Consider the following 14497-nt stretch of genomic DNA (forward strand, 5'->3'; position numbering starts at 1 on the left):
TGTTTGTGAGATATGTTTGACAAATAGTTATTAAATATAGAGTTTTGGTATTGTATTTCTTCTTCCTGAAAGGTCTGAGAAGACAAAAATAAAGTTGTCTTGTTTTTACTTGATTCTTTGACTGTCTGAACTGTGCGGGTCAATCTGACCCATCTCACAATGGGCGTAGTATTTTTTTCAGCAAAGCACAAGCACAATCGCCCAATCAGAGGTGCGGGGGGCTGCCTTAATCGACATTCCACGTCTTCTGCACCAGGGGAACAGTGGGTTAACTGCCTTGCTCGGGGGTAGAACGACAGATGTTTACCTTGTCCGCTCGGGGTTTCGATCCAGCAAACCTTCAGTTACTGGCGCAACGCTCTAACCACTAGGCTACCTGACGCCTAACTAAAGAAAGGATCACAAACAAATTCCACATCAGCAAAAAATTACATTGGAGACCATTGGTACAAACAAAACAAGTCCCAGTTTTAATACATTGAGTAAACATTTCCACACTAAATTATTGTATATACATTATGATCTAATGAATCAAAAATATATGGTAATTGTGTCCTCAAGAATTAGGCAGTTGAGTCTATTTGATGCAATCTAACTAACGTGATAAAGATACCCCCATCAAAATCCGTCAGATTAAACTATAGATATCTGGGGTGGAAAGCGGCAGAGCTACAGCCCTGATTGTCAGACCAATCGGTGGTGTTCTAAGCGCAACGTTTACTGTGTATAGGCGGGGCCCTACGCGCAGCGCGTACTCTGTGTATAGGCAGAGGCGGCACTGACTACAACCCCAAAATCGCAGACACTGTGTGCCTTTGTGCAAAGATAGAGTCGTAGACATCCCACTTTGGTTTCCTCATAAAGTTCTTCCACAGTGCTTGAATTGTTTACTTGAGAGTACCTCCATCTGATTTCTCGATGATAGTCCTCCAGTTGTGTGTTTTTCTTTGAAAGTCCATTTGGGAAAAACATTTCCTCTGCCATTACTTTGATTTCCTCAACAGATTTCTTTTTGTCAACATAGAGGTGTCTTGTACCGCCACCGTTTACTGTCCTGACTTGCTTGAACTCTTTCCCCTTTTCATTGAAGTCCATCCAGCCTAGTTCAATTATTCTCTGTTTCTTCTTGGCATTGGTATTCCCCAACAATCCCGTTTTTAATCGTGTGGTTTGTTTATCCCTAACAGACCCTAATCTGCCTTTCAAGCTCTCTGTCATGGCATCCATGTAATTCGCTTGGCTGCAAAGTGTGGATAGTCCGTCTCCATACTCTGACAAATCACTGTCCGCCATGAATGGCATGACTGAAGTATCAATCTGCAAAAACATGGAAAACAATGTGTTTATTATAAACAATGATTTGTTTATTATAAACAAGGTTTCAATTGTAAAATAATATTATTTTTTGACTGTAAATGTTGTGCTACTAATTGACCACTTAACATCCATTTCACCAACACTAAATATGGTTACTCGCCAAACACTTACACTTTCATTGGTTTCCACTGGTACGCCCTCCTCTTTAATCCAGTCCTCTTCAATCCAATCATCTGCATAATGGACAATTCTTCTTTTCTGTGAAAAGTCCAAATAATGAATATTTAATTAATTATCAAAATGATCAGTTGTCAAAATAATATACAGTGCCGTCGGTATGTATTCATACCCATAGACTTATTCCACATTTTTGTTGTGTCACAGCCTTATTTCAAAATGGATTAAATAATGTTTTTCTCACCCCTCTACACACAATATCCCATAACGCAGTGAAAGCGTGTTTTTAGAAATTGTCACAAATTTATTGAAAATTAAATACAGAAATATCAAATTTACATAAGTATTCACACACTCAATACTTTATGGAAGCACCTTTGGCAGCATTTACAGCTGTGAGTCTTTCTGGGTTAGTCTCTAAGAGTTTTCCACACCTGGATTGTGCAACATTTGCCCATTATTCTTTTTAAAAAATGATTCAAGCTTTCCCAAATCGCGCAGCAGTCTAAGGCACTGCATCGCAGTCTAAGGCACTGCATCACAGTGCTAGTGGTGTCACAACAGATTTGGGTTCGATCACGGGCTGTCAAAGCCGGCCGCGACCGGGAGACCCATGAGGCGGCGCACAATTGGCCCAACGTCGTCCGGGTTAGGGGAGGGTTTGGCCGGCTGGGATGTCCTTGTCCCATCGCGCTCTAGTGACTCCTTGTGGTGGGCTGGGCGCCTGCAGACTGACTTCGGTCGTCAGCTGTAGTGTTTTCTCCGACACATTGGCGTGGCTGGCTTCCGGGTTAAGCGAGCAGTGTGTCAAGAAGCAATGCGGCTTGGCAGGGTCGTGTTTTGGAGGGCTCATGGCTCTCTCCCGAATCCGTACGGGAGTTGCAGCAATGGGACAAGACTTTAACTATTAATTGGACATCATGTAATTGTGGAGAAAAATGTTTAAAATGTACACACACAAAAATACAAATTCTTCAAGCAGTCAATTTGGTTGTTGATCATTGCTAGACAACCATTTCCAGGTCATGCCATAAATGTTCAAGTAGATTTCAGGCAAAATTGTAACTCGGCCACTCAGGAATATTCACTGTCTTCTTAGTAAGCAACTCCAGTGTAGAGATTTGGCCATTTGTTTTAGGTTATTGTCCTGCTGAAAGGTGAATTAATCTCCTAATACTGGTAGAAAGCAGAAAAAAACAAGGTTTTCCTCTAAGATTTTTTGCTCCATTTTGATTATTTTTTATCCTGAAACACTCCCCAGTCCTTAACAGATTATAAGCATACCTATAACATGATGCAGCCACCACTATGCTTTAAAATATGGAGAGTGGTACTTAGAAATGTGTTGTATTGGATTTGCCCCCAACATAACACTTTGCACTCAGGACAAAAAGTTAATTGCTTTGCCACCTTTTTTCCAGTATTACTTTAGTGCCTTGTTGCAAACAGGATGCATGTTTTGGAATATTTTTTACTCTGTATAGGCTTCTTTTTCACTGTCAATTAGGTTAGTATTGTGGAGTAACTACAATGTTGTTTATCCATCCTCAGTTTTCTCCTATTACAGCCATTAAAACAGTTTAAGTCACCATTGGCCTCATGGTGAAATTCCTGAGTGGTTTCCTTCCGGTTCAGTAACTGAGTTAGGAAAGATGCCTGTATCTTCGTAGTGACTGGGTGTATTGATACACCATCCAAAGTGTAATTAATAACTTCACCAGGCTCAAAGGGATATTCAATGTCTGCTTTATTATTTTATCCCATCTACCAATAGGTCTTTCGAGGCATTGGAAAACCTACCTTGTCTTTGTGCTAGAATCCGTGTCTGAAATTCACTGCTCAACTGAGGAACCTTACAGATAATTGTGTGTGGGTTAAAGAGATGAGGCTAGTAAATTCAAAAAATCAGGTTAAACACTATTATTGCATACAGAATCCATGCAACTTGTGACTTAACTACTGATTTTATTTAGGATTGCCATAACAAATGGGTTGAATGACAAGGAATTTTTTTATAATTTGCAAAAATGTTCTAAAAACACAATTCCACTTTGACATTATGGGCTATTGTGTTGGCCAGTGACCAACAAGCTCTATTTAAAGCTGCAATATAACATTTTAGGCGACTCAATCAAATTGAAATGTGAGTTAAAGATCTCTCTCATTGAAAGCAAGTCTAAGAAGCTGTAGATATGGGTTGTGTGTTCTATTTCTATGCTTCCCATCTCCTTTTTGAGTCTTTTACTTTTCAGTTTTGTACACCAGCTTCAAACAGCTGAAAATACAATATTTTTGGTTATTGAAAATATCACAGCGGTTTATATGGTGCAATGATTCTCTAAACTATATACAGTGCATTTGGAAAGTATTCAGAACCCTTGACTTTTTTCCCCCACATTTGGTTACTTGACAGCCTTATACTAAAATGGAATAAATTATTTTTTTTCCCTCATCCATCTACACACAATATCCCATAATGACAAAGTGGAAACAGGTTTAGACATTTTTGCACATTTATGACAAATAAAAAACATACATTACTTACATAAGTATTCAGACCTTTGCTATGAGACTCGAAATTGAGCTCCGGTGCATCCGGTTTCCATTGATCATCCTTGAGATGTTTCTACAACTTGGAGTCCACCGGTGGTAAATTCAATTAATTGGACCTGATTCGGAAAGGCACACACCTGTCTACAAAAGGTCCCACAGTTGACGGTGCATGTCAGAGCAAAAACCAAGCCATGAGGTCTAAGAAATTGTCCGTAGAGATCCGAGACAGGATTGTGTCGAGGCACAGATCTGGGGAAAGGTACCAAAAACATTCTGCAGCATTAAATGTCCCCAAGAACAGTGTTCTCCATCATTCTTAAATGGAAGAAGTTTGGAACCACCAAGACACTTTCTAGAGCTGGCTGCCCAGCCAAACTGAGCAATCGGGGGAGAAGGGAGGTGACCAAGAACCCGATGGTCACTCTGACAGAGCTCCAGAGTTCCTCTGCAGAAATGGGAGAACCTTCCAGAAGGACAACCATCTCTGCAGCACACCACTCAGTAAAAGGCACGCCAGCCCACTTGGAGTTTGCCAAAAGGCACCTATAGGACTCTCAGACCATGAGAAACAAGATTCTCTGGTCTGATGAAATGAAGATTGAACTCTTTGGCCTGAATGATAAGCATCACGCCTGGAGGAAGCCTGTCAACATCCCTACAACGAAGGATGATGGTGGCAGCATCATGCTGTGGGGATGTTTTTCAGCAGCAGGGACTGGAAGACTAGTCAGGATCGAGGGAAAGGTGAACGGAGCAGAGTACTGAGAGATTCTTGATGAAAACCTGCTTCCTAGTGCTCAGAACAGTAGACTGGGGCGAAAGTTCACCTTCCAACAGAACAATGACCCTAAGCATACAGCCAAGACAATGCAGGAGTGACTTTGGGACAAGTCTCAATGTCCTTGAGTGGCCCATCCAGAGCCTGGACTTGAATCCGATCGAACATCTCTGGAGAGACTTGAAAATAGCGATGCAGTGACGCTCCCCATCCAACCTTCACAGATCTTGAGAGGATCTGCATAGAAGAATGGGAGAAACTCCCCAAATACAGATGTGCCAAGCTTGTAGTGTCATACCCAAGAAGACTCCTGACCTTAATCGCTGCCAAAGGTGCTTCAACAAAGTACTGAGTAATGGGTCGGAATATTTATGTAAAAACCTTTTTTCTTTGTCATTATGGGGTATTGCTTGATGAGGAAAAAACGATTTAATACATTTTAGTATAAGGCTGTAACGGTAACAAAAATGTGGAAAAAGTCAAGAGGTCTGAAAACACTGTATTGCTTGTTTTGTCACAAACTGAAATAAGGCGAACTATTAGAATTTTAGCAACCAGGAAGTGGTGTAGCGATTTTTGCATATTGCATCTTTAATCCAGTTTAAATTCAGGCTGTAACAACAAAATGTGGAAAAAGTCAAGTAGCATATTAAATGTTGTGTGGTGTTTCATGTTTTTTTGTTATTCACCCAATGTTCTTGGGTCTGATGGACCCACAACATTATTGGGTTAAAACAATACAGCCTTAATTTCCATACAAATACTTAAAATGTTGACTTATATTAATTACAAGCAATATAGGAGAGCATACATGGTTAGTATTTGCCATTTACCTCTGCTAGATCACTAAAAGCTCAATAAAAGCTCTACTCGTTAAAAAAAAAAATCTATTAGAAAAATCTATTATAAACAAGATATGGGTGTAATAAATCAAGGTTATATTGTACAAATAAACAAAACAAGGTTTTCATCACTATCGATGTTTAATGCTTTGAACTGAACAAATTGGAAGGACACATTTTACTTACAGTATTTTATGAAAATGATAAATGAGCCTCATTGGTACACAAATTAAGGCCGGTCTACACACCACATGAGGGACAGAGTTTTACTGTGTGTGTGCTGCAAATGTATTTCTTGCACTTGGCGCATGTGTACTGTGTCTTCCTGTCCTTCTTGGGTCCACACACGTCGCAGCGCTTCTTCTTGTTGCTACCAGTTGCAATCTAGAATGATGAAAACACTTAGTTCAGGAATTTGACTAAACATCACACTCACTCACATATTATAGCTACAGCAGACCAAGGTAGGAGAGTCACACACACACCAACTTCATTCAAACTTACTTCCGTTATTGGAGTAGTTGATTCCGTGGGTCAGGCAGATGCAGCACCAGCATCATCCTCCTGAATCCTCCTCACGATGGCTGCAGAAGCTGGGGTCCTTGGGATGTTGCCTCCTCTGGATCTGACCAATGTCTTGCCCAGCTCCTCGAGAAAGAGCCGTCCTCTCTGGCGCTTCCCTCTGTTCCAATCTGGGTTCAACACCATCCACATGACATAAGTGTTGTATGCTGAGATGTCCAAGAATATCACAAGTGGCCAGCATAGGGTGCTTCTTTTTGCAGCGGTAGCCAGTCACCAGCTTGTTTAAATTGTCCACCCCTCCTTTTGTGCCATTGTATAATCCATTATGATTTCTGTTTGATGTTCCTGGGCACAAATTCTCCCATCCCTATGCAGCGTACTCAAGAATTGATAGACCTGTTCTGTGTATTCAACAGCTGAGGTGGGAGCTCTGGCTTGTCTTTCCATATCCCTCCTACCATTGTCAGCTTCCTCTTGAGGAGCTCCTGTCCCAGCTTGCGAAGTAAAAAAATCAAAAATAAAGTTATCACAGGTGATGTGGCCACGGAGTCCCTGCGTCACGTCCAGGACAACCTGCATCTCGAAGCCAGGCTGATGAAGCAGCCTCACAGGCAGCCCAGATCTTGATCACATATTTTGCGAGTTTAGACTGTATGTACTGCCTGAAGGGGCAGCGGTCCCTAAATGGCTTAACCTGCTCATCAACAGTAACGTTGAGCACAGGGTTGTAAAACAGTGGAAGGCTGTCCACCCACTTGTCCCCACACTGACCTGATTGCAGCTAGCTTGTCTCTCTGCCGCAGAGCTGGTCTGGTGTCTCGGTTATTGAAGCGGATAATCCTGGAAATAATGTGGAAGTTTTCCAGAGACATTGTTGCACAGAAAAGTTCTGCCAGTTTCTGCCTCCCATAGGGATTCTGTGGACTCACCATTCGATCTGAAAACACCAGTAAGGATAATAACCCAAAAGTATGCATGTAAATGAGTTTTGTCCATCTCCTTCCATCCCTCTTCAAAAACACACATTCCATCCAAATTAGCGCAGTCCGGAATGATTATCTGGATGGTGTCTTGGATGAACAGTTCACTAGAAGACTTTATGCCCTGCACATGAGTATCTGCATGAGTATCTGCGTCGGCTCTGGTTGCATCCTTACCACATTGGCATGCGGGGTTGCTCATTCCTTGGTCAAGAAGACCATTCAATTTGAATTTTGTCATCTATACTTCTCCTGCAGACCGCTGATGAGCTGGTTGGTGACAGGCTGGTCCTAAGGCTGGTTGAGGGTCAATCTCATCCTCCTCTTCCAACTCACTGCCAGACTCCAAATTGACAGAGACATGATCCTCATATTTGAAAAATTCATAATCTTCCAAAGTCGAAGACACACCTTCAAGACTAGCTTCTCTCTGAAAAAAGTATTTCTAAAAGGCCCCCTGAGCAGAGATGATTTTTGCCATACTGAATTATAGTGGTAAGAAGCCACACACAGAAAGCTATTTATTTATGTCCCTCCCCCAATTTGCACCTGGCCGGGGAAGAGCGTGGGAAAATACAGATTTTTTTATATATATATATTTTTTTTTTCTACAACGTATTTAAATAATGTATTGTAATAACATTGTGCAGCTTCCAGGCAAGACATTGTGTACTTTCACACACCACAAAGGGTAAAGAGTGTGCGAGAAAAGCGGGAGACAGGAAGGAAGACAAACAGGTTCTTCGTGCTGTTGAAACAGCACCCGCAGAGAGGAGGAAGGCACACCGCAAACTTTTTTTTCCTCACCTACAAACACACTTTTATTACCCTCTGGTCCAGTGAACCCAACCACCACATATTTAATATAGATGTGTAGGGGAGTGCACAGTGTGCACTCAATAAAAATATGTTATTTTACAAGTTGTTCACAGAAAATGAGCCAAGTCCAATGAGTCTCAGGTTTTTCATTTGAGTAAAAATTGAAAGTGGGTCCCACAGACCCGAACACCACACAAGGTTAAAGCATTCAGTAACGACATAAGAATACAAGGATAGTTTGGTCCGTTTCACCACTGGTATACAATGCATTAGTGGTTGAAATACGCCTGGCATAATGAACTTTTCATGTATTTTCCGGTAAGGTAAAATGTCTCTTTAGGTGACACAATGAAAAGGGCTTTATCAAAGACTTGAATGCATACCACATGCAGGGCTGCACTGCAGACCACAGGGGATTCTTTTATTATCCATACAGTAATAACAATCATAAAAATGTAAAAAACAATAGTTAGAATACCAGTCCCACAATTACACCAAAAAAACATGTACAGTATAAAAAAAGATATATCATTTGAAATAAAGTGGAGGATCTTATACATGGTACTGTATACAAGCATTAGAATAAGAGAGGTGACTCTGCTAAATTGTTTCACGAAACGGTTGGTAGCGACAGTTCCACCACCGCTTATTGGCTCCTGAAATAAATAATTTCCATCACCACTATGTTGTAAGCCAATGCTTGTTGCACTGCCACCATGTTTGCCGGTGCAGATGTCCCTTGCCCATCATTCACTTCATTTCATTGTAGAGATCTGTTAAGCCAAACACAGCCTTTCTGCTGGTCTCATTCGACACTAGCCACTCCGTCAGAGCATCAGTCACCTCGTTTCTGTCCTCAATCTTTACTGGCTCCAGCACGTCCCCGGACCGGAGGCAGATGTTATGCAGCACAGTGCACATTGCAAGCACTTTCGGGATGAAGAATGGGTGGAGCTTGAGGGGCGGGAGGAAGATGTGCCAGCACTTTCTCATGATGTCGAAGGTCCTCTCGATGGGGGAAGAGAGCCTTGGCGTGGTTCTGGTTAAACTGGTCTTGCTCCGGGTTCTAATCAGACTTTGGATATGGTGTGATGAGGCACACAGGCGTCTGTAGACAGGGGTACACGCCGTTGCCCAGGAGGAAGCATCTGGGGGGAGGGTACAGGGCACTTTTCTACAGGGGACTATGCCTGAGCACCTTCAAGTCGCTCAAAGACCTAGGCAGCCCCGCAAAGATATTGATGAAGCGGCATGTGGTCGCAGACCCCTTGGAAGTTGATGGTGGGGAGGGGATGTTCACCTGGACATTGTTGGGGGTTCGGTGCACTGGGGATCTTGACCCTGACGTGGCACACGACTACTGTCCACCACCCTTGAGACAGTTTTATAGGAGGTCCCGTGGGCCAACCAGTAAATAAAGACAAGGATCTTTAACGTTGCCGTCTGTCATGACCAGTCAGTGACAAGGAGAACAGAATTCAGAAATTCCTCCCTTAAGTCATTAGTCGGGATATGTGTCTCGTTCAGGATCACAGAAGACTTTGAAGATAGGAGTGGATGGACTCAGCTTACTGCACTGAAGTGGAACCTCCGTTCTGTAAGAAGACGACGAATTGTATGTAAATAGACACGTAAAGGGACTTGGTAGCCTGCCTGGTAGTCTGAGGCCCATGTTGATACAAAGGGCTATTTCTGTACATTCAATAAGCTTCGAGTTTATATTTTATTGTTCTCCATTGTCTTTTGAGGGGATTTTAGTTTGTTGTTCATTTCCTATTACTGCAGGACCTTGGGAGACGCAAAGCACTTGAAGAGCTGGTACAAGATTCCTTCTTGAAGAACATTTGCATTGTTTGGTTTGACTGTTGGAATGCGGTGTCTGATGTCTGATTTGTTTCTATTTTATGACCACAACATGGCTCAATAGAATCAAATCATGGAATGAAGCAATGTGCGAGTTTCATCTTGATGTGCGTGTGTATAGGTCACAATCAACCTGATAATCGCAACCATGTCAACATCACGTGGGTTTGTATTATATAAGCCTTCATTCAGATAAAAAACCTCTGAGGGGGGAAGGGGACTGACCTGATGCTGGGTCATTGATGGTCCTGGAGTTTCTTTCTCCTCTGTTCCGTCACTGCGGTCTCCTATTTCTTTTCCATCTCGCCACAGGCTTTGGCTCCACTCCTTGCCATACACCATGTCCACTTTGGGACACGGCTGCTCACCTGCAATTACAGTTGCCATTACAGTAAAAAACAACTTTCCCTTCAAATGAACTTATTGTGTGTCTAGGGGAGGAAAAATAATTATCCACTATTCTCAAACAGAGTCGTGATGTATCCATATTTCCAATACCTATTGGGCAATGATGATTTACTGTCGCACTCACCGGTCATTGGACATGGTGTGTCATGTTCTGTGCCTTCATTTATTTCCTTCTTGATGCGAAGTACTTGTATTCCATCCTTCTCCATGGTAACAACTTTTAGGCCTTCCCCTTTATTGAAAGCTGTCGCCTGTATCAAACACAATGACGTCCCACATGATTTCCACTAGGAAACAACTGCACATAACACATAGTACATGCATTGAACACCTCATCTGAAGATACAGGTTAGTATATAATTATAGGCAATTCCACAATAATTGACTGAGATATTTCACTTTAAAATATGTCAAACTAAAAAGAAATGATTGCAGAATTAAATAAAGCATACAACTCTGATGATAACAGAGGATGGTATTTTACCAAATAAGGCTAAGTCCATATTATGGCAAGAACAGCTCAAACAAACAAAGAGAAATGACAGTCCCTTATTACTTTTAGACATGAAGGTCAGTTCATACAGAGTTCAGAACTTTGAACGTTTCTTAAAGTGCAGTCGCAAAAACCATCAAGCGCTATGATGAAACTGGCTCGCATGACGACCTTGACGATCTTTTTATGTCTGTAAAATTAATTATGTGAGAAATGGTGGTTGAAATGCCTTTATGCCCAAATATTGATATAACAACCATATCGAAGTAAACACTATGTATGACATGTTATGTGGTCCTCCCACTACGACTCGGGAAAGCATGCCGTTTATTAGGCTACAGATGACATAAGTTACGATGAACTTCACAGGGTGATGAAAGTGCACAGTGGTGAGCTTGATGCTGCATCCCAATAAATAGTGTCTTATTCTGGTGACATGACGGTCAATGATTGGCTGCCGTTTGACAAAAAAAAAAAAAAAACCTGCACTTTTGTCCATAACAATCTCACCCTGAAGTAGGCTATAAATCACATTTAAATTTGTCACATGCGCTGAATACAACAGGTATGCGCTGAATACAACTTTACAGTGAAATGCTTACTTACAAGCCCTTAAACAACAATGCCGTTAAGAAAGTGTTAAGTAAAAGATAGATAAGTAAAAAATAACAAATAATTAAAGAACAGTCGGAAAATAACAGTAGCAAGGCTATATCAAGGGGGTACCGGTACAGAGTCAATTTGCGGTTGTACAGGTTACTCGAGGTGATATGTACATGTAGGTAGAGTTAAAGTGACTATGCATAGATAAAGAGTAGCAGCAGCGTAAAAGAGGAGGGACAATGCAAATAGTCTGGGCTGCCATTTGATTAGCTATTCAGGAGCCTTATGGAGCCTTATGGCTAGGGGGTAGAAGCTGTTAAGAAGCCTTTTGGACCTAGACTTGGCGCCCCGGTACCGCTTTCCGTGCGGTAGCAGAGAGAACAGTCTATGACTAGGGTGGCTGGAATCTTTTTTTTAAATGTTTAGGGCTTTCCTCTGACACCGCCTTGTATAGAGGTCCTGGATGGCAGGAAGCTTGGCCCCAATGATGTACTAGGCCGTACGCACTACCCTCTGTAGTGCCTTGCGGTTGGAGGCTGAGCAGTTGCCATACCAGACAGTGATGCAACCATTCAGTATGCTCTCGATGGTGTAGCTGTAGAACTTTTTGAGGATCTGAGGACCCATGCCAATTTTTGGGGGTTTCCCGAGGGGGAAAGGCTTTGTCATGTCCTCTTCACGACAGTCTTGGTGTGTTTGGACCATGATAGTTTGTTGGTGATGTGGACACCAAGGAACTTCAATCTCTCAACCTGCAGTGTATCTGCAAGCTGTTGGCCAGAACGCATATACCAAGACCCTAACCTTACCATTTAAAAATGTGAACTTTAATGGTATAGGGCCTTCCCAAGGATCAGTCCGTTACCATGGAAGTGAGCTTATACCAAAGATGTTTTATAACTAACAAGACGGACCACAGCCTGTCATATCCAATGGGAACAAATTATTCATAGTTGGCAGAACAAAAAAAAGGAGGGTGGGGCAGAGCCAAGTACGATCTAGCCGGATCCTATTGGCATGTTCTAGCATGTTTCCGTTTGGGAACGCCTATTCTGAAGCGCATATGCAGTAACTCCTCTTTACCATATTTGGCATTGAACATACATCCGGTGAAATATCTGGTTTATTGTTCCATCTGTGTTTATACAATATACTAACCTGGGATTGGCCTGCTGGCTCCAAAGATTGCAGCCTTGCACGGGTCTTCTCTGCACAAGCCTTAACATCTTCCTTTGTTTGGACAAATTGATCTATATAATTACCATAAACAGAAACCATGACATTTTTATTTGCCCAGAATGAAATCGTGTAACGTTAACAAAATCAATACAATAAAAAGCTTTCAACTATCCACACACACTACCTTACCGCCACCAGCTTCGGCTACATGACAACCAAGAGAACGCTGCTCCGCAGCTAGTTTTGCTTCCAAATTTTGCATCTTATTTTTATTCGACTCGTTCTCGGCTTTCAGTGCTTCGTTCTCCCGTTTACTCTTGGACAACTCGTCGCGAAGGGCCACAGCACTGCCCTCTACAAGTCTGACTATTTCCACGACCGCTGCCCTCATTACCGCGTTCATGAGAGAGGTTAGCTGACTTTGGAGGTGGGCAGCATTCTCCATTGTCATTTGCTAGTAAATCTTTCACTTTGTTGAGAAAACGAGAATGTTTAGACTTGATCTAAATCGACTCGAATCCTCCACGTTTACCTTTTCCCTGGCAAAACAAATGGTTGAACAATGGTTGTGCACGACTTCCTATTTGGGGCGGAGCTATTGACGAGATGTATCACGAGGTCACGCAATAAGTATCGTGTTGTGCGAATACAAAATTCATTTCGAATTGAATTCGTTTAATTTGAGATTGATTTCAAATGTAATGGCCATCAATTCAACTATACAACAAGCAACTGTGATGTCACTAGTCAAAATATTGTGTTTACTTAATGTGCTACAAATGTCTCTCAAATTATGTTTTAAATTATATTTCTATCTCAATGTTCCTCGACTGTAACCTCAATATTAATCAACTATTTCTAATACCACTAAATTTCATGACTGAAATTTAGTCGATCTTATATCGTTTGTCTGGGGCCAAATTAAAGTTTTTTTCCTCCTAATCTCGCAAATCTCCGTTTTGGACAACACCACACATAAACCTCGATATGAGTCAAACGTGTATTCTAGTGTCAAAATTGACTACAATGTGTAAATAGGATAATTTCGGTCATAAAGTCTTGTCCAAAACGGAGATTTGCGAGATTAGGAGAGAGAAAAAACGTCACAGAATAAAGAATACCATAAATTTCCATTGGCTTGGGTTTATTTCAAACCTGCCCACAGCTGGCAGCATCCAAGTAAATCATAAATTCTGAGTGCTGCTGTACGCGACCCGATCCCAAATCCTTGTCCAGACACTGAAACGCGATAGTCCGGCATCCCATGTCCCATCTGCTCTGAAACACTGTACGCCACCTCCCCACAATTCCGGTATGCGTCCTCTACTAATTTGAATGTGTTGAAAGTTAGAGAAACTGTTTGCGCTGTGCCGAGAATTTAAAAAGTATGAAAGTCAACGGTCCATTATTCTACAACACTGCAGTGCGTACACGCATACACGTTTAGGACGATGATAGACGCATAATGCCCATTGTCAATTTGTTGTGGCATTCGATATTCCCCAATGGGGCTAGGTTAAGAACCATCAGAAAATTACACAATTACATGGGACAATATTGTCAAATGTCAGTAGCTCTAAATTTCAATGACAACTTCAAACCAACTATAATTTGTAAAAATGCATATATAAATATTGAACGCATTTAAATTAGACAACTAAAAGGTGTGCAACATGAAAATATTGTCCCATTTACATTGTGTAATTTATTGACGGTACCTAACTCTGGTTAAAGCAACAAAAAAATCTAATGACTGAAACTTAGTCGATCTTATATCGATTGTCTGTGGCCAAGTTAACCTCCCCTTTCATACTTTAGGGAAAGAGGTTAATTTTGTGTGTTAAACTGCGAGTTTTATCTATTCCAGTCCCCTTGCTTAGATGGTACGGGGTCCTCCCCGGGATCATTTTTATGTAGATGAACTGGGAAGCTCAGTTCTGATTACTTGTAAAAAGGACAT

The 14497-nt window shown here is 41.6% G+C and overlaps 1 protein-coding gene across 5 annotated transcripts; it reads right to left on the reverse strand.

Annotated features, from left to right (window-relative positions):
* Positions 1 to 447: 447 nt before the first annotated feature.
* On the reverse strand, positions 448 to 13516 carry LOC118368677 (uncharacterized). Of its 5 annotated transcripts, XR_008093204.1 has the most exons (8): positions 12727 to 13516; positions 12517 to 12608; positions 10387 to 10513; positions 10080 to 10222; positions 6172 to 9586; positions 5854 to 6051; positions 1489 to 1575; positions 448 to 1317 (listed from the first exon to the last, which is right to left on the reverse strand). XR_008093204.1 is itself a non-coding variant. In XM_052497160.1 (6 exons), exons 3-6 carry the CDS (start codon positions 10469 to 10471, stop codon positions 739 to 741), a joined length of 894 nt encoding a protein of 297 aa, XP_052353120.1. In that variant the 5' UTR covers positions 10472 to 10513; positions 12517 to 12608; positions 12722 to 13486; the 3' UTR covers positions 448 to 738. The 5 variants fall into 5 exon arrangements, 3 of the variants coding, with proteins under 3 accessions (XP_052353120.1, XP_035608862.1, XP_035608864.1); XR_008093203.1 differs by lacking the exon at positions 6172 to 9586 and having other exon boundaries at positions 12727 to 13138; XM_052497160.1 differs by lacking the exons at positions 5854 to 6051; positions 6172 to 9586 and having other exon boundaries at positions 12722 to 13486.
* Between the last annotated feature and the right edge of the window lie 981 nt (positions 13517 to 14497).

The sequence above is a fragment of the Oncorhynchus keta genome, chromosome 35, assembly GCF_023373465.1.
Source record: "Oncorhynchus keta strain PuntledgeMale-10-30-2019 chromosome 35, Oket_V2, whole genome shotgun sequence".
Classification (NCBI taxonomy): Eukaryota; Metazoa; Chordata; class Actinopteri; order Salmoniformes; family Salmonidae; genus Oncorhynchus; species Oncorhynchus keta.